Source organism: Ictalurus furcatus, chromosome 24, assembly GCF_023375685.1.
Source record: "Ictalurus furcatus strain D&B chromosome 24, Billie_1.0, whole genome shotgun sequence".
NCBI classification, from domain to species: domain Eukaryota; kingdom Metazoa; phylum Chordata; class Actinopteri; order Siluriformes; family Ictaluridae; genus Ictalurus; species Ictalurus furcatus.
Genome location: NC_071278.1, coordinates 13575435 through 13601746, shown reverse-complemented (window position 1 = coordinate 13601746; position 26312 = coordinate 13575435). Strand labels below are relative to the sequence as shown.

The window sequence follows — 26312 nt, the reverse complement described above, 5'->3', positions numbered from 1 at the left end:
AATTGTCTTTATTGTTTAACCTTTTGATCTTTGGTTTAAAAAAATTAAATAAGTTAAATATGGTGGTGGATCTTTAATGTTTTGGGGCTGTTTTTCTGCCACTGAAATGGACATATACAGGATACATGACATCATGGACTCTATCAAATATCAACAGATGTTAAATGAAAACCTGACTACCTCTGCCAGAAGGCTTAAAATGGGCCGTGGTTGAATCTTCCAACAGCACAATGATCCAAAACATACATCAAAATCAACACAAAAATGGTTTACTGACCACAAAATCAAGGTCCTGCCATGGCCATCCCAGTTTCCTGACTTGAAACCCATAGAAAACCTGTGGGATGAACTGAAGAGGAGAGTCCACCAGCGTGGACCTCAAAATGTGAAAGATCTGGAGGGATTCTGTATGGAGGAATGGTCTCAGATCCCTTGCCATGTATTCTCCAACCTCATCAGGCATTATAGGAGATGACTCAGAGCTGTTATTTTGGCAAAGGGAAGTAGCACAAAGTATTGACTAAAAGGGTGGCAATAATTCCTGCACACCTATATGTAACAAAGATATATTTTTCTTTATAAACCTGTGTTGTGTTTGCAATTGTTTGATATCTATGAGAGCAGAGTATTTGTGTGAATTTTTTAAACAATAGATCAAAAGGTTAAACAATAAAGACAATTTTTCACAGCCTTCTTTGCTCATATTTACCAAGGGTGCCAATATTAGTGGAGGGCACTGTATATAAAATTTACATATAAAAAACCGTTGTGATGGAAATGACAGTTGGAGATGATGAGATGCAGTGGAAATAACGTACGTATTGTATGCTAAATTAAGGAAAACATATAACAACATATATAGCAATGACCAAGATTTGGGTTACAAATTAAAACAAAAACAAAGTTTAAGTCTTAAACTTATTTTGTCTGATTTGTATTAAATCACTCATATTTTCCAAATTGCATTTCTATTTTCTGCCTGGACAACCTCTAAATTCATGGCGTCCTCTTTAATAAGCTGTATAAAATACTAACAGATGTTTTTACTTAAATGACCAATGTCTTTGAAGGCTAACTATATAAGCACAGCAATTTATTGGCAGAATATTGTTTAAGGAGAGAGCAACTGTCTTGTCGGACCAACACCAAGCATTGCATACACTATATGGCCAAAAGTTTGTGGACACCCGATCATCACACCCATATGTAAGCTTTCCCAAACTGTTGCCACAAAGCTGGAAGGACACATTTGTACAGGATGTCTTTATGTGCAGTAGCATTACAATTTCCCTTCACTGGAACTAAGGGGCCCAAACATGTTCCAGCATGACCATGCTTGCAGTGTCCACAAACCTTTGGCCATATAGTATTACTAGATGGGGCTCAGACACTGGTCCAGGCACATTGTCTGGTCTGTACCACATAACATCCCTTAAAAGAATCTCTTTTGACAAACACAACTTAAGGCTTAAAGCACAGCTATCCACTGTCTGATGCTTCTATTCTTCACTGAAATGCTGAGAAGTTGGAGCTTGAACTGAATTCTTTATACATCTTTCAAAGAAAAGTGATAAAGACTTTATATTGTAACAATAATATGTTAACTTAATACTATTACATAGTGCTATATGTTTAGTGTAGCTGTGCCACATAATGAAACAATAATTAAACATACCATGTCTGAATAACCATTTATCATCTTTCAAAATGACACACAATAAACTGCGTATGAGATGTAGGTTCAGGGCATATCACTGAAATTTGCCTCCAAGCAAATTCATCATGTGCTCAAATGTCTTTCAAGCAATCGGATCGAAAACACCTTTATTATGATTTATTATGATTATGATAATGATGATGATGATGATGATGATGATGATTGTTGTTCTTATGTTTATCAAGCTTAACATTACACAAAAGGTTACATGACATAGAGAATCATGTTGACAGCAGTAATTTTTTTTTTTTACATCCATAATAACAATTTCTAAACAGTTTTTGAACTGAAATTGATAACATTTTAGAAAAATTCTAGCTTATCAGTAGATACATACTAGAAAAGTATTGTAAAATAGACCGTAACTCATTGTAAATGATCTAATTAAGATGATAGGGGTTATCTTAGAGCTGTTTTAACATGGCAGAAGATACTTAAACTTCGAATGATTAAAATAAGAAACCATAATAGACATAAAAATACATTAGCCATGAATGCGCATAAATGTACTGTAGACTGTGTATGTTTGTGCAGCCTGTTCGACTGCAGTGTCTGTTGTAGCAGTAGGATTTACCAGTGTGTGTGTGTGTGTGTGATGGACTCTCAGTGCCTCGTTGACATTCAGCACCACTCGGGCTTGTACGAGGCGAGGCTTCACGGCGTCAGACCCTGATGCAGTGCGCGCGGTTCAAACGGGGACATGAGCGAGTGCAGAGCAGAGACTAAGGAACAAAGACAAACGGGAAGACAAAACAAGACATTGCGTATTTATATTCTATGTAATTTCACATATTAGCTCTCATTTGATTTGACCTATGATATAGCCTATAGGGCCCTGTGGTGGATTGACACCCTGTCCAGGGTGTACCGCGCCTTGTGCCCGATGCTCCCTGGGATAGACTCCAGGTTCCCCGTGACCCTGAAGGGTAAGTGGTATAGAAGATGGATGGATTGACATATCCTATAGGTCCGCGCATTAATCTACATATATAACTTGACACCAAAATGTGAGGTTCTGCAGCACGCGCGAAACAGGACTTTTCCCTGAAATCAGCACGAATCATTTCCATATCTCCATTATTGTATTTCTTCGCCTACAGCTGAGTGCATTACTTTGCTTAAGATTGGGACAAAATTAAATAAAATTTGAAAAAAGCGAATATTTTAAGCATCACTTTTCTGACACCTATAACTTTGCAACTACAAACAAACATACTTGCACAGAACTGTAGGATAAATCTATTTTTTCCCCCAATGTTTGCAGTCTATTTTCAATTATAATTTTACTCTTATTAAAAAAGTATATATTTAAAAAAAAAAAAAAGAGCATGTTTGATAACCAGTTGAACCGGGCACTTGTTGACTAGTAGCTTGTACGGGGTGTTTCGGGTCTAATGTAGGCTACTGATTAAATTGTGTTTAATAATATGTCAGTCATCTAATATTTAGCCATAATGGCATGAGATTACACGCCTGTGTGTGTGTGTGTGTGTGTGTGTGTGTGTGTGAGTGATGGGGGGTGGAGAATGCGCTTGCTACTCTTTGCAACAGAGGGAATACAGCTGTGCATGCTCCTCTGTCCTTAATGCCCTGGAGCTGTGAAGTTTTCCACAGAGGCTCTGGCTCTCCGTCATGCAGCAGTGCTTCACTCAGGGGGAGGCATGGCCGCATGCAGCAGCGCTCTGCCAAGTGTGTTCACGCTTGTTCTGTCCTTGCTGCTGCTCCTCCAGCTTCTGGTCAGTTTGATAGCGCCGCGTGATTCGTCTGCACCCGACTTTACCGTCATCAGTATAAGTAGTCACGAATCCGGATCATTAGACTCCAGCGTGGATGCACGCTCGGACAGCGCGCCGGAACTTTGGCAAAATGAAGAGACGGCGGCACGACTGCGCGCCTACGCCGACGAGAACGAGCTGAACTCTCGCCAGGTAAACACTGCTGAAAGCCGAACACACAGAATGTCCACGAGTAGGCTATAGTCTTAACTAGCCTACTGCACTGAGAAAGACACCTTCACTGAAGCAATAAAATATTTGGTGATAAACCAAAAAAAAAAAAAAAAAAAAGAAAGTAATCATATGTGCTGGTGTAGCTTTGTTTACGTGCATATGATTGGATAAACCAAACTGAGCTAGAGTGAAGGGAATCCCTCCTAAATGAATCAGAGAGATGCTCATTATCTCTCTGTGACTAATCTTTTCCTCTGTTTTGTCTCCATGGCTACTGCACTGGACTGGGAAGTTGTTTTATTGTTTCAGGGGATCGAGATTAAGGATCTACCCATTGTTCTGTTTTTAACCATTTCTCTTCAAAACAGACGAATAGGCCTACATTTAGACCAGAGCCTGATTAAGTTTCAGGCTTGGACAAAACAAAGAGTGCATGACCCCAAAACATGCCACAACTAAACCAGTCGCCAGAGGCGATTCACAACCACCCACCCACACTATTGTAAAGAAACTTCACACACACACACACACACACACACACACACACACACACAAATAGGCATGTGAAATTTGACAGACTCAAGAGGCCTGTGGATTTGTTTGTGCAGGCCACAGACAGAAAACTTGTGCTTCAGCCTTGGACATCTGGACAAACATCTTTTAGTGATGAAGTGCAGCGTCTTATCCAATTCATTACCACACCAGAGGTATGTGTCCTTTCAAACAATGCTGAAACACATATGTGCACACACGAGTCCCTTTTTTTTTTTTTTTTTTTTTTTTACTAATTTTTGTATTACCCAATAAAACTATGCCTCCATCTGACACTGTTCTTAACCGTAACCACAGTAACCCAAAGGAAATCTTTTGGCAAATTTAGTTTTTCATACAAAACCTGTATTTTTATGAAAACATATTGTTCTTCATGGATATCAGCCAGACATCTTCACAATGTCAGAATGGCCCAATTGCACTTATCTTGGGGATACTTGAATTCCCAACACAAACACTACAATAGATCCTTGTGATTTGCTTCTTCAGGTGAATTGTTCCAGATGGCAGGGTTCTGTTGAGTCTGGGTCTGCATATGCTGGGGGAAGTTCAGAGGCTTTGTGCTTTAATTACTGGGCCCCTGGCCGTCCTTGTGTCGCTTACTCTTTCAGGTAAATATATTCATGTACTCTGGATACAGTGAGGTTTTTTATATAATGAAAAAAAATTGACATTGGATCTGAAATTAAATTATTACAATGGGGACCACATGAATGAAGCACAGTTCTCTTTATACATAGGGAATATAAATACTTGAATATGTTGTTATGTTTTTTCCCATTTCCTCCATAATTTGTTCATCTGCCAATTCCCACCCACCAGCCAGCTCACCCCTATAATATGACAGCTACCAATCGAGTAGGATGAAGCCTAACACATGCTTCCTCCAAGACATGTGAAGCCAGCCAACCATACTATTCGAACTGCTACTCATACAGCCTAACCCAACTGGGGAAAGCGCTATATACCCTTTGCCACATACATGAGCTAAAGCCCACGATTGGTTAGCATCTCTGTGATTTACAGGGGAGAGAGAAAATTCCCTTTTTCCAAAATGCCATGTGGTATCATCAGGCTTTGAACTCAATCTACCAATCAGATCCCTACACAACTGAGATTTTTATAACATGGTTAAATCTTTTTTAAACATTAATCTAGAACAGATTCTTGGCAGCATGGTGGTGCAGCGGGAAATGTTTTTGCTTCATGGCTCCAGGGCACCTGGTTCAATCCTGAGCTTGGGTTATTGTATGGGTAGAGTATTGCATGTTCTCCCTGTGTTCACATGGGTTTCCTCTAGCTTTGTCAGTTTCCTCCCACCTCCCAAAAACATGAAGTAGGAGGATTGGCTATGCTAAATTGCCTGTAGCTGTGAATATGTGTGAGCATGGTGCCCAGCAATGGACTGGCATGAATTCTCCCACCTCATGCCCAGTGTTTCTGGGATAGGCCCTGGATCCACTGAAGATGAATGAATGAATGATTTAAAGGTTCCAATATGTTCCATGTTCCATAAGAGACCCATAAGAGCAATAAGAACATAAATACAATAACTGAGACACACGAAGTGCTAACAAGGTGCACCACTAATAAAGAGATTCTGACAGCTATGTGTGCAGTGTCTATGTGAAACCTGAACTGTTCAGGTTTTTTTTCCCCCTTTACAGTTTGGATGGAAAGGATGCAATGATTCTGGAATCCACATTAAGTATGAGATGTGAGGTGCATCGCTTTGACCCTAGTACTCGCCGCAAACATGGTAGTGGCTCTGGATATGGATCTGTCCAGCACCATCAAGCTTGGCTTGATTGGAGGCGTCCCCATACTCGACCTCACAGGGGAGTTTTGGGGACTATACCTCGCCGCCTGGTGGACATCATGGACTCACTGGGTCACAGCATGGTACTGTCACACATCTCTTTTCTCATTTTCATTCTGATGGCAGCACAGAATCCCCTGGCTGATGCTTTATCACCATGGAGATGTCTGTGGTCACGCATGGCTACCATGGCAACAGTGTCTGGTGACTCACACAGAGATGTGATGCCCTCAGAGAATATATGTGCGTATTGTTGTTAATCTTTGATCATTAGACATAGGCTGCGCTTTTACCATGGGGAACATACAAATTCCTAGGAATACCTCATTTTTAATTCTCTGTGTTCTGTATGCATTTTCTATTCCTCCTATACACTATATATTCATTCCACTGTTCATACTTTCAAGAAATATTACATTAAAGTAGCAGTGCGTCATTTACTGTTCAAATAAAAATTAAATAGATTACAGTGTCAGAGGAGAAAAATGCTTTAAAACATAGTGTTCCTGAGCTGCTGTGAGTGTCCCTGGCAACCTGTAACTAATTCACAGTAATTCACAGTCAGAGGGTCATATACAGTATCATATAGCATCTCAAATACATCATATGTCATCACACTCCAGCTTTAGAAATGTGTCCAGCTTCACACAACCAATAAAAGCAAGTTATGCAAGAGAGCACAAATCAAATAATAAAACATAATACAGACAATGCTGCATAGATATTATAAACATAAACTCACTGTCCACTTTATTAGGAACCATCCACTTTATTAGATAACTACATGAATGTGCAGGTGTACAGGTGTTCCTATTAAAGTGGATGAATTATGCATAGATATTATATGCACACCACACGAGACCAGTCATTTTTGTGGTGTTCAACTCAATGTTCTTTAGCTAACTAGCTAAGGTTAGCAGGCTACCATTGGCCTCATAGTTAAATCCAGTACTGTGGATTGCAGCCTGAGAAATCAGGACCCTATCTATTTTAACAAAAACTGTACTGTATTCCCACAAATCCATCCAGGAGCTGTAATGTTTAGAAAAGTTTTACACTGTAACTAGTCTCACAAACCAGACTTCTAGCTTTTTCTAGCAAGCCTGGTATTTTTTGTTCTGAAATGTAATGAAGAAGCACCTTCACTCACAGTTAGAGTCTATTTGATGTTTCAAATGACCACCACAGACTTTTTCCGATACCTGTCGAGAAACACACAAAGGTATTTTGATTATTTTGACAGTAACACCAAACTACATTTCCTGAGGTGACTGAGAAAGGCGGACCACTTCAGATTTGACAACAACATGCACTGAATATATACAGTACTGTGCAAAAGTATTAGGCACATGCAAAGAAATGCTGTAGAGCAAATATGCCTTCAAAATAATGAAATGAAATGTTTCTACATTCAAAAGATACTGTAAAGAGCAGCAAACAGTAGTAAATGAAACAAAGTCAATATTTGGTGTGACAAAAAAAACAAAAACAGATAAAAATAGTAGTCTCAGGTACAATTAGTGCAGTTTTTTTAAGGAAATGAGCTGTAAGTTTTACTGAAGATTTTGCAGAACCAGTTCTTCGGTTCTTCTGGAGACTTTGACTGTCACACTCGCTTCTTATTTTTGCAGCGAAACCCAGCAGCCGTCATTGTGTTTTTAATCTTAAAAGTGGTCTCTTACATAATATACTGCTTTCTTTAATGACATACAGACATTTTTCTGTAACATGCAATTTTGTGCTGGAAAGCTAATGTTTGGGAATCTAACATGTTTTTTGTACTGACTCGATAATGTAGAAGTCATAAAATAAAAATCTATAGCAAAGTTTGTACACAAAAAAATAGGGTGCCTAAAACTTTTGCACAGTACTGTATATATCATTTTTTTCTTTCTTTCTTTTATCTTGTTTTTGTTATGTTTTTATTTATCCAGATTTGTATACTTTTAAAATCTTATATTTAAACATTTTTATCTTCTTTTGATTATTTCATACTCTTAATTGGATAATACATGCTCACGTAATTCAGTTTTGTCAAACTGTGCGAGTGTGGAATGTTAGTGTGGAATAAAGTGAAAGTCAAAGATTGTTTGCAAGTAACTGTTTCAAGCAAAACTCTGAAATAAGCTTCATATAAATTAATTCAGAGCTTATTTTTTCAGTGTTTGAAAGTTTAAAAAAAAAGATTTTTCCCCTGGAAACCAGCACAGAGAAATGTGTATACACTGAAATGTGAAGGGCCAATCAGATTGCAACCTTTTAAACTCCTGAAGCTTGTGGCCAGAAAAGTGGACAAAAGACACATTTGGACATATCATATTCTGATTGCTTGCTCTCTCTCTCTCTCTCTCTCTCTCTCTCTCTCTCTCTCTCTCTCTCTCATATATTAGGGATGTCATGAGAACCGATACTTCGGTACCAAGTCGGTACCAACATTCTTAAAACATGACGGTACTTGTTTTTCTGCAGTTGCGTTAGCACCGTTTGTAATGAAAATACCGAAAGTACCGATGTTGCGATTCTTCTGGACCTGATGGGGGCAGCAATTACGTACAAGTGTTTTATTCAGTCCACAAATGGAGAAGAAGAAGAGGAATGCCTACAAGCACACTGGAAAAACTACAGAAGTTTAGCTTAGCTTAACAAGTTTATCTCCGCCCCGACTCGTTGAGAGGAAAGCTAGTATCGGTTTCCAGTGTGCAGCCGATGCTATCGTTCATTTCAAACGAAGTGAGGAAACACCTGCAATTTGGCGAAGCACCTGAAAGATGGTCCTATATTATGTTTGTTTGAGGCAGCTGGCATTGTGTCCGTGAAACCAACTAACGTTATGCTCCATGTAATGTTTGCGATAGCCAGTTATTTTTAACGACGCTAACGCATTGCAGTGTTATAAACTATCTCCTCATGGGCCACCATGCACCGCCATCCAGCCCGTGTCCTGTCAGCTAAATGTAGCCTAATGTCACTAATAATTATTCAAATGTTCATGCTTTTAATAAATTGTTTTGGCCTGCCACCATATCACCATTAGTGAATTTAAACTAATGCTTGCCTTCAGAGAATAAGGTGTGTGTGTGTGTGTGTGTGTGTGTGCATGCGTTTAGGAGTGCACCTCCGGATACTCATTGTCAGACAGTGTTTGATAACTAAAATACCCCCCCCCCACCTCTCTCCCCCTCTCTCTCTCTCCCCCACTCCCTCCCTCTTGCTCTCTCTCTCCCTCTGTCCTCCCCCACTCCCTCTCTCTCTCCCCCTCTCTCTCTTCCTCTCTCTCCCTCTCTTTCCCCCTCTCTCCCTCTCTCTCTCCCTCTCGCTCTCTCTCTCCCCCTCTCCCTCCCTCTTGCTCTCTCTCTCCCTCTGTCCTCCCCCACTCCCTCTCTCTCCCTCTCTCTCCCCCTCTCTCCCTCTCTCTCTCCCTCTCGCTCCCTCCCTCTCCCTCCCTCTCGCTCTCTCTCTCCCCCTCTCTCTCTTCCTCTCTCTCCCTTTCTCTCCCCCTCTCTCCCTCACTCTCCCCCCTCTCCCTCTCTCTCCCCCTCCCTCTCTCTCTCCCCCTCTTTCTTCCTCTCTCTCCCTCTCTCTCTCCCTCCACCCCCTCTCTCTCCCTTCCCCCCTCTCCCCCCCTCCCTCTCTCTCCCCCTCTCCCTCTCTCTCTCTCCCCTTCTCCCTCTCACCCTCTTGCTCTCTTTGCCAGTATCAGCCAGAGGAGGATGTCCTCCAAGAGTTTTTTATTTTATTTTTTTAAATAAATTTTTATACCACACCGTGGTATCGACTTTGGTATCGAGTATTGTGTACTTTTGGTGGTATCAGTACCGATTACTATATATATATAAAATACTATTATTACTACCGATACAGATGTACATTATATGTGCTGTGTCTTTACCTGAGTCTCATTACCTGTGGTTTTCATGTGTGTTTCTGTATTTAAAGGTGCATGTTCTGTGGGCAGATCTGGAGAGTGCAGAATGGCGTGTGTTGGAGAGTTGGGTGCAGGATGGAACTCTCAGACGAATCAGTCAGCTCATTCTGACTGTACATCTACAATGGGCGGGGTTTGAAGTGGGTGGGACTGAGGCAGAAGTAGTTCGATTCTGGTACAGTGTACTGAGGGCTTTGCACAGCTCAGGCTTCCGCCTGACTTACTCAGTCCCTGGGCCAGGACACACTGTACTGAGACAACAACTTCCCAACACACACAGCTCATACAAACTTACCTGGGTTAGGATGGGTGAACAATTCAAATGATAACCAGCAATTCTTCAGACTTATGAAAACTGCTGCAAATGCACATGCTGAGGAAAGATCAAGTGACTTTTGAAAAATGGGAATTAGGTTGTTGTTGTTGTTGACACTGCAGTATTTTGTACAAGATCATAGTATTTGGTAAGGAGTGGTAACCTTTAGGGTGCCACCCGAGTGACAAGGAGAGTGAGATTGTGAACGAGATCAACTTTCACACTTCCGTCAATTTGTCAAATCGAACAGCCAAATAAAATGTACCAATACCTAATGTGCATATTTCATATTTCAAATATTATTTCATGTTGCACAGAAATGAATGATTTCATCCATATTTGTTTCAAATATCTTATGCAATTACAGTAACATTATGTCTTAGATTTTTATTTAAAGGCAAAATATAAGCAAAATATGATTTAAAAATATAATTTTACTGTGTTCCACTAGTGGGAGCTGCAGCACCCCTGATTTTGTAAATGAAATACTTTTTATTTTGCATATCCCAACTAGATGCATATCTATACACAGTTTACAGGCTAATTATGAAACATACTCAAAATACAGGAATTAAAACTGTTTTTGAATGATGAAGATTAAACTCGTAGATAAAACTGACTAAAATGATATTTCTATTTGTGGACATTGGGCATTTCCAGTTTAATTAATGAAGTGGACAACGTGATAATCACAGGTTTGGAATAATCTATAAAGTTAGATTCATGTTGGTACTGATTTTCTTTTGTTTGTCCATTGTATGATGTATGAGGTGCCCTCTAGTGATCAAACTTGGTTACAGCTGTGTGTACTGAAAGCACTGAATTACAATCCTTATTCTATCAAGTATTTTAGGAGTGCAAACTTCCGTCTTTGAATGCTGCACTACTTTCTCATTAGATCGATCAACCATGACATTTGTTGACATACACATTAAATGCAAATGATAAAATAGATAGGTGGCATATTTCCATATGCTGACTTATGATCAGAAAATACCTCCAGCATTAAAATATAAGAAGAAACATGAATTTATGGGCATGTCAAAGTGAAGTGCACAAACCCTTGGTCTCAGTCGATAGAACAATTTATCAGAACATTATAGCACTAATGGCTTATTAAATGCATGGTTTTCTCAGAACCATTTTTAACCAAAAGATTAATGACAATTACAAGTTAGTTGTAAACAACAAATGAGAGTACATTTTTGTATGTGCTTTATTTGTTTTAGTTCGTTTTCCTCCTATTAAGCAGTTTTTCAAATCTCCTGCTTGAGTCTGTTGTTTGTTTGTTTTTAAAGTTAAAGCTCAAAAATACAAATAAATTTTAAAAAAAAAGCCTATTGTAATTATATACTTCCTACTCACTTTAAGGGCATACATACAATTCTTGGGGCAAAAACATTTGTTTAGACTTTCTGCTTCTGTGTCATTTATACCAGCTGGTCTACTGTGAAGCACAATTGTTTATTATAATTATATTTCACCACTGTAAGATTGCTTTAGTGTGCTGTATGAGTGCCACATAATGCAATGTGATCATTTTCATGGGTTTAATTAATCTAATAGAAAATAAAGGATCTTTCATCGTCATTTATTACTCTTTCCACAAAGCAAGCAAACTCTAGGGTGGCAAGAATCTCATTGTATTACATACATTTTAGGATGTGGAGGGGGTTGTTTTTGTTTTTTAACAGTTACAAAACTGCTTTGAGCACAGTCTGACTGCATATTATTACTCATAAACAAATCCTTCCGTGCATTTGGTTTCAAATGGTGTAGCCTACAAACAAAAATAAACAAAAACATCCTGTGCAGAAAATGCAGCAATTATGCTTAAACTGAAGGGCTTTTTAATGTTTCATGGGTTCAGTTATGTGGGCTTCAAATAACTAGTGTGGAAGAATTTGCATCTGTATGTGTGATTGATTAGAGGGCTGAATTTTCCACTGTAAGGAAATAATATCCATTCAGACCAGACTATCAGTGATATATTTAGATAAATGTTTCCTCTCTAGACTTCAGTGGAAAGATCAGATACTAGTAGGAAAATATCTGAATATATTTTTGTTGTTGGTAGTTTATTCTCTGTTCTTAGTAGTTTATTTCTGTTCTTAGTAGTTTATTTCTGTTCTTAGTAGTTTATTTCTGGCATTAGTAGTTTATTCTCTGTTTTAGTAGTTTATTTCTGGCATTAGTAGTGTCTTTCTGTTCTTAGTAGTTTATTCTCTGTTCTTAGTAGTTTACTCTCTGTTCTTAGTAGTTTATTTCTGGCATTAGTAGTGTCTTTCTGTTCTTAGTAGCTTATTTTCTGTTCTTAGTAGTTTATTTCTGGCATTAGTAGTGTCTTTCTGTTCTTAGTAGCTTATTTTCTGTTCTTAGTAGTTTATTTCTGGCATTAGTAGTAGTTTATTCTCTGTTCTTAGTAGTTTACTCTCTGTTCTTAGTAGTTTATTTCTGTCATTAGTAGTGTCTTTCTGTTCTTAGTAGCTTATTTTCTGTTCTTAGTACTTAATTCCTGCTCTTAGTAGTTTTTTTCTGCCATTAGTAGTTTATTCTCTGTTCTTAGTAGTTTATTTCTGTCAGTAGTAGTGTCTTTCTGTTCTTAGTAGCTTATTTTCTGTTCTTAGTACTTAATTTCTTCTCTTAGTAGTTTTTTTTCTGCCATTAGTAGTTTATTCTCTGTTCTGAGTAGTTTATTTTCTGTTCTTAATAGTGTATTTCTGTTCCTAGTAGTTTTTTCTGTCATTTTGGCTTTGGAAAATGATCAAAGTGCTGTCATGTTTTGTGTCCTATTTTTATCCTTAATCTGTACGTATAGAACGCAAAACATTTCAGACATTTCTCTGTGTTCCGGATGTGTTGGAGCAGGCCCGGTGATCAGGACTCGACTCACCTCACCGCACCGCACCGCACCGCACCGCACCGCACCTCCCCTCCCCTCCCTGCTCAGGCAGCAGATGTTTTTAACCCACACGGGTGGAGCCCGGAGCCCGGATTTATAACCCCGCCCATTGTTTCCTAAGTTGACAGCTGCTTCACCCAATTATGTCTCGCCTATCTCTCGCGTCGTCCAATGGAAAGTTAGAAAATCCGGGACCTCGCTGTCCGTGACCGACAGCTCCTGTGACGGTAAATGCGGACATTTTTTTTGTATCGACTTAGAAAGTAGGAGCAAAAAGTGAAGTAATGTCAAGGTAGCTAGGTAATTGAAAAGCTTAAAGACTTCGACAGTAAGGACTAACTGTTTTATTTCGTGGTAAGTGATGTCCATGTTTTTATTTTCACTTTTGCAAACTAGTTAAGTCAGTTAGTTCTGTGTAACTAGCTAGCCAGACTAGCTAACAACTCACTTCCTGCTCTGGACGTTTAGGGTGGGCCGCGACGGTTTATTTTCTGAAAGTAAATAAAATGAGCTCACCTATTTGAAGTAGTTTTACTGTGTCGTAGTTTTCAAATTGCCCCGTAAAAATGGCCTGTAATTGCGATTTCCCTCACAAGTAAATGAATCAAGCTGATTTGATGTGTGAAGGCTGTATATTTTTATGCCCAGTGTAACATTACAGCTGTAACATTAGCTAACACAGTGTTCGTGGATAGTGAGCTGGATGAGATATTTCTCTCTGTTGCTGCAGGGCTTTATCCTGAGGAGATCCTCTTTTATTCGTAGTTTTGTTCTGACACTCATCCTGAGCTAACACGAAGGATTTTTATTTATTTATTTTTTTTACTCTTAAATTTTTAGCTGAAGGCTGTGATTAGGCAGAAACACATCCAGGAGCTTGTGTAGTGAATAAAGTAACTACGAGTCAATTTTTATAAATGCTAAAAAGTGCAGTGAATGGGTGCTTTGCTCACATTCTACCCCAAACTAACACACACACACGAGAGATATAGCTAACCACAGTTATAACAAGTATTAGGTTACAAAATCTGGGTGTGTAAGAAGTAAAGCATGCCTAGACACTACAGTGGATGTATGTTTTCTGTATTCCTCTCATGGGATTTACCTTTCATATTCATATCCATATATATGAGTAAAGAAGGCTGTGAAAAATTGTCTTTTATTGTTTAACCTTTTGACCTTTTGTTCAAAAAATGCAAACAAAACACAGGATTATCAAAATAAATCTGTGTTACATATAGGTGTGCAGCAATTATTGGCACCCTTTTAGTCAATACTTTGTGTTACCTCCCTTTGCCAAGATAACAGCTCTGAGTCTTCTCCTATAATGCTTGATGAGGTTGGAGAATACATGGCAAGGGATCTGAGACCATTCCTCCATACAGAAACTCTCCAGATCCTTCAAATTTTGAGGTCCATGCTGGTGGGCTCTCCTCTTCAGTTCACCCCACAGGTTTTCTATGGGTTTCAAGTCAGGAAACTGGGATAGACATGGCAGGATCTTGATTTTGTTGTCGGTAAACTATTTTTGTGTTGATTTTGATGTATGTTTTGGATCATTGTCCTGCTGGAAGATTCAACCACGGCCCATTTTTTAGCTTTCTGGCAGAGGCAGTCAGGTTTTCATTTAATATCTGTTAATATTTGATTGAGACCATGATGCCATGTATCCTAACAAAATGTCCATTTCAGTGGCAGAAAAACAGCCCCAAAACATTAAAGATCCACCACCATATTTAACCGTGGGCATGAGGTACTTTTCCATATGGCTACCTCTCTGTGTACTCCAAAATCACCTCCGGTGTTTATTGCCAAAAAAGCTCTATTTTGGTTTCATCTGACCACAGAACCTGATCCCATTTGAAGGTCCAATAGTGTCTGGCAAACTGAAGACGCTTGAGTTTGTTTTTGGATGAGAGTAGAGGCTTTTTTCTTGAAACCCTTCCAAACAACTTGTGGTGATGTAGGTGACTTTGGATTGTAGTTTTGGAGACTTTCTGACCCCAAGACCCAATTAACTTCTGTAATTCTCCAGCTGTGATCCTTGGAGATTTTTTGGCCACTTGAACCACCATCCTTGTCACAGTGCGTTGAGACAATATAGACACACGTCCAATTCCAGGTTGATTCATAACATTTCCAGTTGACTGGAACTTCTTAATTATTGCCCTGATGGTGGAAATGGGCATTTTCAATGCTTCTGCTGTGTTCTTATAGCCACTTCCCATTTTGTGAAGCTCAACAAACTTTTGCCGCACATCACAGCTATATTCATTGGTCTTACCAATTGTTATGAATGTCCCATTGTTATAAGTGTGTTACCTCAAATTTATACCCCTTTGAAACAGGAAGTCATGGTTGAACAATTTCCTGTTTCTAGTCACCCAGGTGTACAAAAAAAAAGTTAAATTCCTATGGGAATATACTTCAAATATATTTTTTCCTCATATGAATTCATAGGGGTGCTAATAATTGTTGCACACCTATATTTAACAAAGAAATTTTTAATGGATAAACCTGTGTTTTGTTTGCAATTGATTGCTATCCATGAGAGCAGAGCATTTTTGTGAATTTTTTTTTTTTAAACAAAAGATCAAAAGGTTAAACAATTTAAGACAATTTTTCACAGCCTTCTTTCTCATATTTACCAAGGTAATATCAGATTAGTTGATCCGTAACACTGATTTTATTTATATATATCTGTACATGCATTACACACACACACACACACACACACACACACACACACACACACAAACCTCAGATTTGTTTCTCAACTCTAGAGAGTATCATGTTGCACAGTTTAGTATTTTTCCTTCCCCAACACTCTCAGATGTTCTCTGTAATTACCAAGGAGCTGAATTAGATGTTTTGAAACTGAAAATAACAACAGTATATGGTTAGCACCATTTGAACCATGTGACTACGCTACGCCATTCGTCTACGCTCAATCTTGTGTTAAGTGGCGATATGGGTCTTGTACTTCTTTATCCTCTGATTATCCTCTAAAATGTCCAATTATAATGATCAGAGCCATGATGAGCATTTTGATGTTAGTCAGCTAAATCCAGTTTAGTGTCAGACAGATTCGAGGTAAACTGTACAAGATAATAATTGTAGTACTACAACAACTTTAAGCTTGCATATTCAGAGTAGCCTAATAGTGTTTATTTGGTTGTTTCCATATAGATATGTTGTGTATACATCAGTAACGGTAATCGAATGTCATGTATTTTTGTCAGCAGAGTGATGCGTGTGATTTACTGCACTCATTAGCTAAATGCCTGTGGGGGAGAGAGATCCTCACTTGGATACAAAGCTGTCCGTCACCTGTAAACAGAAATATTATATCGAATATCGATTTCTTGTCATCATGATCGGCCGATCCCGATCGTTCAAGCTTTATATAAGTGATATTTAAGCTTTCTCTTTGACTGTCACTGTTAACCTTTTTTTTTCTTCAGATATAGTAATACCACAGATGTTGCCTTGGTTATCTTATTTACAGTAATGTTTTAAATTGTTTTAATTGCGAATCAAATAAATAAGCACAACAAATATTCAGTTTTATCACGAACATTTTAATAGGCCTTTAAAAATACACGGCATATGGTGAATTTTTCATTGTTTCTTGAGACCTCGTAATAATTCCACACTGGTGAGGACATGACTTCAACGCTAAAGTTTAATGTCATCATGTGTTTTACGTCCTCAAATTGTGATCGGTTCGTGAGATCGGCCAAATTTAGAAACTACCCATCGAGACATGGAATGTGATTATCGGCCGATGCCGGTTGGCGGCCGATCGATCGGAGCATCCCTATCCAGAAAGGCTTTTGTGTGATTCCAAAATGGTAGCAAAGTTTACTTCTACACCTTGCAAAAGCAGCAATGTAATCAGGCTACATGCGTGTTTCCGTATTTAGAGTCACAAAGTTTGTGTTGGAAAGGGGAACTGTTATTCCCTTTCTTTTGCTTTAACCTCTGTAGGGAGATTCACTGGCTGATTCTTTACAAACATGCACACAGACTTGCTACTAAAATAAAGGATGCAAGTTGTGTCTGAAAGGAACGAGACACAGCAGTTTTGGTTCTGCTTTGCACCAGATGGATTGGGTGTGTTTATAAATGGGCGTGATATGTACATGTGGCCATGTGCATGGAAAAATAAGCAAAAAAGGATCTGAAACATGCAGTGGAAGCAGCAACACAGTGGAGGTGAATCTGTGGCACTCGTTCTCTTGTGGTGTTTTCAGGGAGGAGAGTTGCTGATTTATCATCATGCCTTTGGTGATGCGCAATATCGAGCCTCGGCACCTGTGCCGTCAGACCTTACCCTCGACGGTGAAGAGTGAACTGGAGTGTGTGACCAACATCACACTGGCTAACATCATCCGCCAACTCGGTTCCCTCAGTGAGTGTGTGTCTCTGTCTGTCTGTCTGTGTGTGTGTGTGTCTCTGTCTGTGTGTGTGTGTGTCTCTGTCTGTCTGTCTGTGTGTGTGTCTCTGTCTGTCTGTCTGTGTGTGTGTCTCTGTCTGTCTGTCTGTGTGGGTGTCTCTGTCTGTCTGTCTGTGTGGGTGTCTCTGTCTGTCTGTCTGTGTGGGTGTCTCTGTCTGTCTGTCTGTGTGGGTGTCTCTGTCTGTCTGTCTGTGTGGGTGTCTCTGTCTGTCTGTCTGTGTGGGTGTCTCTGTCTGTCTGTCTGTGTGGGTGTCTCTGTCTGTCTGTCTGTGTGGGTGTCTCTGTCTGTCTGTCTGTGTGGGTGTCTCTGTCTGTCTGTCTGTGTGGGTGTCTCTGTCTGTCTGTCTGTGTGGGTGTCTCTGTCTGTCTGTGTGGGTGTCTCTGTCTGTCTGTCTGTGTGGGTGTCTCTGTCTGTCTGTCTGTGTGGGTGTCTCTGTCTGTCTGTCTGTGTGGGTGTGTCTGTCTGTGTGGGTGTCTCTGTCTGTGTGGGTGTCTCTGTCTGTGTGGGTGTCTCTGTCTGTCTGTCTGTGTGGGTGTGTCTGTCTGTGTCTCTCTGTCTGTCTGTGTGTGTGTGTGTCTCTCTCTGTCTGTGTGTGTGTGTCTCTCTCTGTCTGTCTGTCTGTCTGTCTGTGTGTGTGTGTGTGTGTGTGTGTGTGTGTGTGTGTGTCTCTCTGGGCTGGTGACACTGTTTTGGTAATGTTAGGCCAACTATGGTGCTATGGCTGACTTTGTACATCTTTATTATAACACAGGCAGGTTTGCCGAAGATGTATTTGGCGAGTTGTTTATCCAGGCCAGCTTGTTTGCAGACAGGGTGAATACCCTTGGTGAAAGAGTGGACAAACTTCAGGTCAAAGTCACCCAGCTGGATCCCAAAGAGGAAGAGGGTAAGAGAGGAACAGGCCTGTGTGAGAACATACTGCAATTATTATATCTGTGCTGTACGACAAACCATGCTGTTATATTCTTCACATACTGGCTGATGGTGACCAAACATTAGGTGTGTGTATTTCTGTGCTTGTTGAATGTCCTCATGGCCATATCATCATCATCATCATTTAGTCATTTCATTTGTGTAATGGATGATAATGATGCCCCTGTCCCTGTTGCCCTACAATAGTGTAATTATGCTTGATGATCACAAAGTTTTTTGCGCCCTCATTGTTGGCTTTTTTTGTGTTGTCTAGTTTCACTGCAGGCAATCACCACTCGCAAAGCTTTCCGTTCTAATCTGATTCAGGACCAACAGCTCTTCACTCGGCCTTCCCTGCCTCAGCCAGTGCAGGACACCTACCAAACCTGCAACGAGCCACCTCCGCTCAACATCCTCAGCATCTACAGGTACACAAACAGTTTAAATTTAATATGCAACCTCCTCAAATAATTATTCCTGGCTTTTATTTTAAACTGTTCTGTTCCATAAAGTATTTTATATTAGTTTTTGATTAAAATTATTTATGGTGATATCTTATCTCAAATTAATTTAAAACAACTTGTACAGATTCTTAACTTACTCAATATGGAATATTTTATACTTTTGAAATCCTTTTTTACTATTTAAGGTCTCCTATTTATGTGTTTTGTATATTTGAATTTCTGTTTACTTGTTTGTGTGTTTATGTATTTTTACTTCTAACCTTATAGCCTTTGATGGTGGCATGACGTGAAAATTAAACAGCTAACTGTTCTAAGCTGTACATTCTCACAGTGTATTACCCCTGACTTTCTCATAGGCATAACGTCACAAAATACTTCATTAGTTGTATAATGGTGCCTAAAGATACTTTTCATGTACTGACTAGCGTATTATTAGCCACAGAATATGACTTTATATAGTCAGTATAGTAAATAAATTGTATCTTAAATGAATGCACTGATGAATGTAACAGGGAGTTGTGATTAATATTACTGTCTGTGCAGCTGCATATTGCTTCAATCACAAAAACCTAGCTAGATGGTGGGTTTTTAAGTGATTCTGCTGTAATCCTTTTACGAAGCGGTTGTCTAATGTTGACACGGCCAACGGTTTTTCTGTTGATGCTGCTCGGTGTTGAGCAGAGGCATATTTAAGTGCTTTTAAATGATTCTCAATATTTCATTATGAAATGTTGAATATAACATTTCATTGTATGCATATTAGTCTTTTTGAGTCAAATCTTCATCATTTTCTTCTTTCAGTCGTAAAAAGAAAGAGACATTTTGAGCATTTTTGGCCAAAGTTTTTTTTCAGTGACATTCCTAATAAATATAATACATTGATGTTAAATAGATATTTGAGTAATATTAGCTAACACGCACTGGCTGATAACATTTCACATTGGTGAACTCAGTATTTTCTATTTACCTTCGCAGAAATAAAGCGAGCTGAGAAATAGGGGAAGGGTCCGGGGCTTCCAGGACATGTTCAAAACACTAATCACTCCAAATTCACATGTTAGTTGGCTTGTCTGCTGTTTTTGAGTGATTGCTCATACTAGTGTTCAGCCTGCAGACCATGGTCAGAGGAACCTTTGTTCACAGCCGGAACGGGCTAAACAGTCTGCTACGCTGGTGTAATTTCCGTATTTTCAGCCCCCCCACCTTCATAATGTTAAGAGATTGCTGCTTGAATGGGTGGCATTTATTTCAGTCAGTTTTACTTCCACAGATAAAAACAAAAGCAAAATATTCAGGCTAGAGTACTGGGGGGGGAGCCTCAACCCTTTCCCAGACTACAATACCCATAATGCAGTGCACCGAAGCGTTAACCAACAGGAGGGCACTTCCATGTTCTTGTGGAGCTCCTCCGCATAATGCATAATGGATGGCTCGGTAATATAATATAATCAGCGATAATAGTCACTCGATATCGTGGCACTGTAATATTGTGCAGGGATGATGATAATGTTAAATCGTTGAAGCCTAGTATCTGCAAATAGACATCATTATGGCAAGTCAAATCATCCTGGTATTTCTATCTAAAAGCATTATTTGCCTGTCTAAATTTACTACTGTATTTGCCACAGGGATGATGGAAAGGAGGCACTTAAATTCTACACTGACCCATCCTATTTCTTTGACCTGTGGAAAGAGCAGATGCTACAAGACACCAAAGACATCATGAAAGAAAAACGGAAACATAGGGTGAGACTCGAAACTTATGGGAACCTTACAGTCTAATCAGTTAGCATTATAGCAGGGCATTTAAAAAATAATTGTCAATTTGTGTATATTTGTGAGTGTAGAAAGAGAAGAGAGACAATCCCAACCGGGGCAACCTGAACCCTCGCAAGATCAAAACGCGTAAAGAGGAATGGGAACGTCGAAAGATGGGAGAGGAGTTTGTTGTCCCTAAATCTGACCTTGGGTAAGTGAAAGTACAGGACCTGAGTGGCTGCATTTTTGTCTGAGACTTCATATAATCTCATGATTGTGTCTGTTCTTTTTTAGTAATTCTTTGGACGTGGTCAATGGCAGCATTGGGTCAGGTGATGACATGGGTACGATAGACTCTGAGGGATTTGACCAAAGCACTGCCTCCTACAGTTATGATCCTGGCTCTCCTCTCCCACCTCCAGTGTTGGATGATGAGGGTTTCTTGCCACCTCCTCCCCCAGATATGACGTAAGATTTGTGTCTATAATTGCTATCAGTGATTACAGTTAACGGTTACAGGCCATGTTGTGCGGTGATCTAATGCCTGTTTTCTTGCAGGTATAATGATGTGCCATGTGCAACCTCACCCCAGAGACCAGCTAGCATTTTAAGCCCTACACATCCTCCTCCAGCTCCTCCAACAATGTCAACCTCTCCTCCTGGCCGCCCTTCAGTGGCACCACCTGTTGCCCCACCTCCTCCCCCACCCATGGGCATGGCTCCGCCCCCACCTCCCTTAGGATTTGATGCTCCACCCTCTCCTCCTCCTCCTGCTTTTTCCTGTATTTCTCCCTCTATTCCTCCACCACCACCCATGGATCCCAGTGTCCCATCTCCACCCCCTCCTCTTGCTGGGGGTGGACCCCCACCTCCACCTCCACCCCCTCCACCTCCAGGCCCACCACCAAGCTTTGCTCCATCAGCTCCTGCCCCTCCTCCTTCAGGTGGGCCTCCATCCACTCCTGCCCCCAAGCCTCAGCCTGCCCCTGATGGCCGCAGCGATCTCTTGGCAGCTATTCGCCAAGGTATGTTGAAATTTCACCTCTGTGTACTCAGACATCCAGTCACTCAGACATGCTCTCACATATGACAGATGAGCTGAACATGACTGTATCATATCAAAGCTGAATTCCAAGGAGTTATGTTTTTCTTAAAGTTTTAATGTATGAGGTATTCCATGATCAGGCACACATAACTACCTATTCCTACTTCTGAAAAAGTGCTCACGTTTCAGAAACCGAAGTTTGATTTAAAGCAGACATAGTGGAACTGTGGTGCATGTAGGAATTGCAGGTGGGGCATGGGTGAGATGGAAATACCAAAAAAAAAAATTTAAATGACAATTTCAGCATTTTTGCATAGCATGCTGCATTTTAAAAAGAGCAGTCGTCTTTCTTCCCCACTTGTAAAAATGTCAGATAAGCCAATCAATCTGGAATAACTGACCGCTACACAGGTGTCTTGAGCGCTCTGCTTGAAAGATGTGTTGATGCCGCTCCCTCTCTTTCTGTCATGGTAAATAGTTCATTACCGCAAGCTATGAGTTCATTAATATTTTAATGAATTTGAATTATTTTAATGGTTTGAATCTTTCATTCCCAGTTATTTGTTTTCTGATTTAGTTTAAAAAGTGATTTTTATATATTACTAACTATTTTTATTTTATTTAGTACATTCAAACAGTTATTGTTTTTCAGCAATTCAGGAAATATTAACCCTTTCATGAGATCTTTTTTTCCCCCTTTATTTCTTGAAAAAAAAAAAAATTATCACTAAAATATGTACTTTGTAACCTAGGTGTTAAATGGCAATATTACTAGGATGCATGATGTCCAGTTTAGTGGACACGTGGTAAATTGTAGTTCGCTTCTTACTTAAAAACAGGATTTGAAAAACATGCCAATTATGAGATCCTTAGATTTTTTTTTTTGTGATCATATTTTATTTACTTTCAAGGAAGGGTCTTTCCTGTAGAAGGATGGAATAGAAATTCCTGGAGTAATTGGTGATTCTGAATTAGTCTGCCATCTTTGTTCAAGATGTCTTTTGTTGCATTACAATGACTTGCCAGTAGGTGGCCATCTATCGCGTTTTTGAGTAACATCCACCAAAGAGGATTATTAAAACCCATGCCTATACAAAGTAATAATATTTAAATAGCTGTCCACTGTATTGACCACCATGCATGAAAGGATTGAGTGTTATTTCTCAGAGGTATTCATTTGTTTCTCCATGAGGGTAGTTCATTCATCTTCACAAATCCATGACATTAACTTTACTACTTTTGAAACTTCTTGTTCCAACAAAAAAATTGCCCCAGAATTTCCTGTGAGCCATTTCACCTAGTGCGTCATTTTTAACGATCATTTTCAGTTTCTGTGCAGGAGAACAGAGCTGCTGCTTTTTCTGTCACATAGTCCACATGGCAACTGGGTTACACAGTATCTCACTCCCCAGTACTCAAGTACTATTTTTATCATGTGTACTTTTTATTAACATCAAAGCTAGTGTATGCACAAGGTGAGGGATGTGGGGAGTAAAAACAACAGTCAGACTGACCGTAATCATATGTAGCATACGTCTGCTGTAAGGGCTGAATTTATGTCTGAAACGTTGCATTCTGAATGAGTCTCTCACAGTAAAGTTTCAACACTTGTGTGTGCTTTATTTACAAAATATTGTTACAAAAAAATAGATGCATCATTATGAAAACATACAAGAAATGCGAACGGGACAGCTATTCTCAGTTTGTCTGTTGCAGTCTTTCTTATAGCTACAGTATTATAGCTGAGGATGTAATTTCTCTGAATATACTGTGTCTTGGCTCTATTGTACTAACATTTCACAGAGTAGAGCAGACTGAGCTTGCTTTATGTAATATATAAAATTTTTAACATGGTCAATGATTCATTCATTCGTGCAACCAGCAGAGAAATCAATGCATCAATAAAATGTATGAATTGGTACAGCTCTATTACAATGACCTTTCACTAAAGAAATCCTGAAAGCGCTCTTAAAATATGTTGTGTACAAATGTTTATCGTCTGCCCCAATGTCTCATGGTTGTTCTAACTAGAGGGTAGATTAAGTATTTCTGCAAATTGTGAACTAGGAGAAACCACGGTTTTGGTTTGATTCAGACAAGGACCATGAACACCTTCCTCATAACACCTGCCTTTAGAGAATAGAAACCACATTTCTTGTGCTACCTCTCCAGTGACTTTAGTGTTACCATGATTAGAAGACCTCTGGAGGAAATATTTATATGTGGCTTAGTTAAGACTTACTGTTTTTCTGAATTTTTAATAACTGTGCTGTCTAATGATAAAAAATCAAGTTACTTAAAGCGTGTGTGTGTGTGTGTGTGTGTGTGTGTGTGTGTGTGTGTGTGTGTGTGTGTGTATAGGTTTTAACCTGCGCAAGGTGGAGGAGCAGAGAGAGCAGGAGAAAAGAGACTTCGTGGGCAATGATGTGGCAGCTATCTTGTCTCGGCGTATCGCTGTGGAGTGCAGTGATTCTGAGGATGATTCCTCAGAGTTTGATGATGAAGAGTGGTCTGAATAAGACTATAATACATATCATGAGAAAAATCATTCCTGTTAGACCAAAACTATTTGTTTCCCTTTAATGAGGCCAGCTACAGTATATGCGAAATTGTGTGTGCGCGCGTGTGTGTGGTCTCTTCTGACTCGGAGTGAATTATTTAGATGATCAGCCTGCTCCTATTTCAGAGTGCCCATTCCACTGTAATGTAGCTATGAATGAGTAAATTGAGCTAGATGGAGTTTTTCTTTTTTGTATCTCTGTATCATATCTGTAAAAGATCATTATTAATCTCTTAAAGCTTAGCTTTGTTCATACACCAAAGCCAAGTATGATGCACAATATGAGACTGTAAATTAGATAACTACTGTTATCTTTTATATTCTGTTCTTATGGCTACATTTTCTCCGGGCGTTTGCTTTTATTTAGAACTCTTTCTTCCCCAGAGTGAAAAACACAGAGCCTGTAAGACTAAATTTCTAAAGCTAAAATTATTTTTTAAAATATATATATCATTTTGTTTCTCTACCATCCTGTTGCCTTGGTAACTGATTTTTGTCTATTTAAGTGCTTTCATTGCATCTGTCCTCTGACCTTGGTGCCAGTTGTGGCATTAGGCATTCTGTGTCGAGTTCTTTATGTCCTCTTGCCTCATGTCTTTGTCCTAGCCTTGGGCTCTAAACTCTATATGTAGTGTTATGATCTTTTTGTATCTATGTATGCCAAAGCCACTTAAGCCAAGAGGCTGGAAATGAGTGTTTCAGTTCACGTACAGTGGAAATTAATTAGTTCAAAGTGCCTGCTTTATGTAAGAGTAACGCCCGATGAAGCGTCTCAATATCAAAAAATAATGGACAAGGCAGAGACTGTGGTGTTTTATATTTAGATGCTTTTGCAGGCGTTCTGTTATACCATGGCCACCCTACCTGCCTTTAAACAATGCTGGTTTAAGCTTAAACGTTTTGCTTACTCATAACTCACTGAAAAGCCAACATTCCATTCCTACCCATAGGTTACCAGTGTAATTTGTTATGGTTACAACTTCGAGGGCATTACGTTTTTCTGTTCATCACTTTTAATTCAATCCTTTGCCTGCACTGTAGCCTATAAGTAATTACTCAACATGCAAATCAGTGCATCAGTGTTTTATTTTTTTTTATTATTATTTATTTATTTTTTTTTTATTTTTTTTTTTTTCCCCCCTATGCTGAAAGTGTTGCATTCCAAAATGTCCTCATGATAATGAAGATCGGGAGCATTGATGTAGAACTGTCGGTAAATGTGTGACCGGCCCATCATTTTAGAGGTGTCCTAATATTACAGGTAAATTAACTGATGGTTGCCAGCCAATCAAAGACTAGTATTTTGGCCATGGTATGATTTAGTTTAAGTGCTTATTTCCCCCCCCCCAGATTTATGCAATATTTTGAAATCAATTTTTTTTTATTGCATATGGTTTATAATTGTAAAGCTTTTCTATTGGTGGTTTAATTAAATAAAGATCTCAAGTTACGAAATGATTTTTTTGTAGCCATTTTACATGTGAGCTGCCTGCTAGCAACACTTTGGTTCATCAGGTGCACACAACTCACTGGCCACTTTATTCGAAACAGCTAAACACATGCTTATTCCTTCAACAGTGTTAGAGTCCTACCCTGTATGATATTCCTAAGAAAGTTGCAGTGAGTGTATATGTAGTTTAAATAACAAATGTAGATAAGCAAAAAGAAAAAAAAAGTTAACTGTAGCTTACCCATTGCTGTGTACAATTTGTAGCATGTTGTTTTGCCTGATACACTCATACCAGTGACACGTGCTACCATGTCTGAGTGTGCTCCATCGCCCAAACGATATCTGGTCAGCTCTGGTTCTGTAGCGGTCCCTTTCCATTGATTGATGTGGGAGTAAGGTAAGAAATCTTATTGTAATGTCACAGATATTCTGTGAAGAAATACTTTGTGCCACTAAAACATCTCTGAGCTGTCGAGGCATGGA

General features: G+C 39.3%; 2 protein-coding genes across 2 annotated transcripts; both read left to right on the top strand.

Moving 5' to 3' along the window:
• The first annotated feature begins 3378 nt into the window (after window positions 1–3378).
• On the top strand, window positions 3379–10639 carry LOC128600825 (probable methyltransferase-like protein 24). Its single transcript, XM_053613528.1, has 5 exons — window positions 3379–3677; window positions 4199–4373; window positions 4708–4829; window positions 5886–6120; window positions 9974–10639. The coding sequence occupies exons 1-5, from the start codon at window positions 3379–3381 to the stop codon at window positions 10286–10288; spliced, it is 1146 nt and encodes a 381-aa protein (XP_053469503.1). The 3' UTR covers window positions 10289–10639.
• Window positions 10640–13229: 2590 nt separating this feature from the next.
• On the top strand, window positions 13230–25837 carry wasf2 (WASP family member 2). The gene is made up of 9 exons (XM_053613140.1): window positions 13230–13534; window positions 17437–17594; window positions 18392–18526; window positions 18827–18980; window positions 20645–20762; window positions 20864–20985; window positions 21069–21242; window positions 21333–21799; window positions 24181–25837. Exons 2-9 carry the CDS (start codon window positions 17462–17464, stop codon window positions 24336–24338), a joined length of 1461 nt encoding a protein of 486 aa, XP_053469115.1. The 5' UTR covers window positions 13230–13534; window positions 17437–17461; the 3' UTR covers window positions 24339–25837.
• Window positions 25838–26312: the final 475 nt, after the last annotated feature.

Coding starts and splice junctions, on each gene's coding strand:
- wasf2 (XM_053613140.1), top strand. CDS start 17,462: ATGCCTTTGGTGATGCGCAATATCGAGCCTCGGCACCTGTGCCGTCAG. Junction 17,595..18,391: donor CCGCCAACTCGGTTCCCTCA/GTGAGTGTGTGT, acceptor ATTATAACACAG/GCAGGTTTGCCGAAGATGTA. Junction 20,986..21,068: donor GTCCCTAAATCTGACCTTGG/GTAAGTGAAAGT, acceptor GTTCTTTTTTAG/TAATTCTTTGGACGTGGTCA.
- LOC128600825 (XM_053613528.1), top strand. CDS start 3,379: ATGGCCGCATGCAGCAGCGCTCTGCCAAGTGTGTTCACGCTTGTTCTG. Junction 3,678..4,198: donor GAAAGCCGAACACACAGAAT/GTCCACGAGTAG, acceptor CACACACACACA/CACACACACACACACACACA. Junction 4,374..4,707: donor AATTCATTACCACACCAGAG/GTATGTGTCCTT, acceptor TTGCTTCTTCAG/GTGAATTGTTCCAGATGGCA.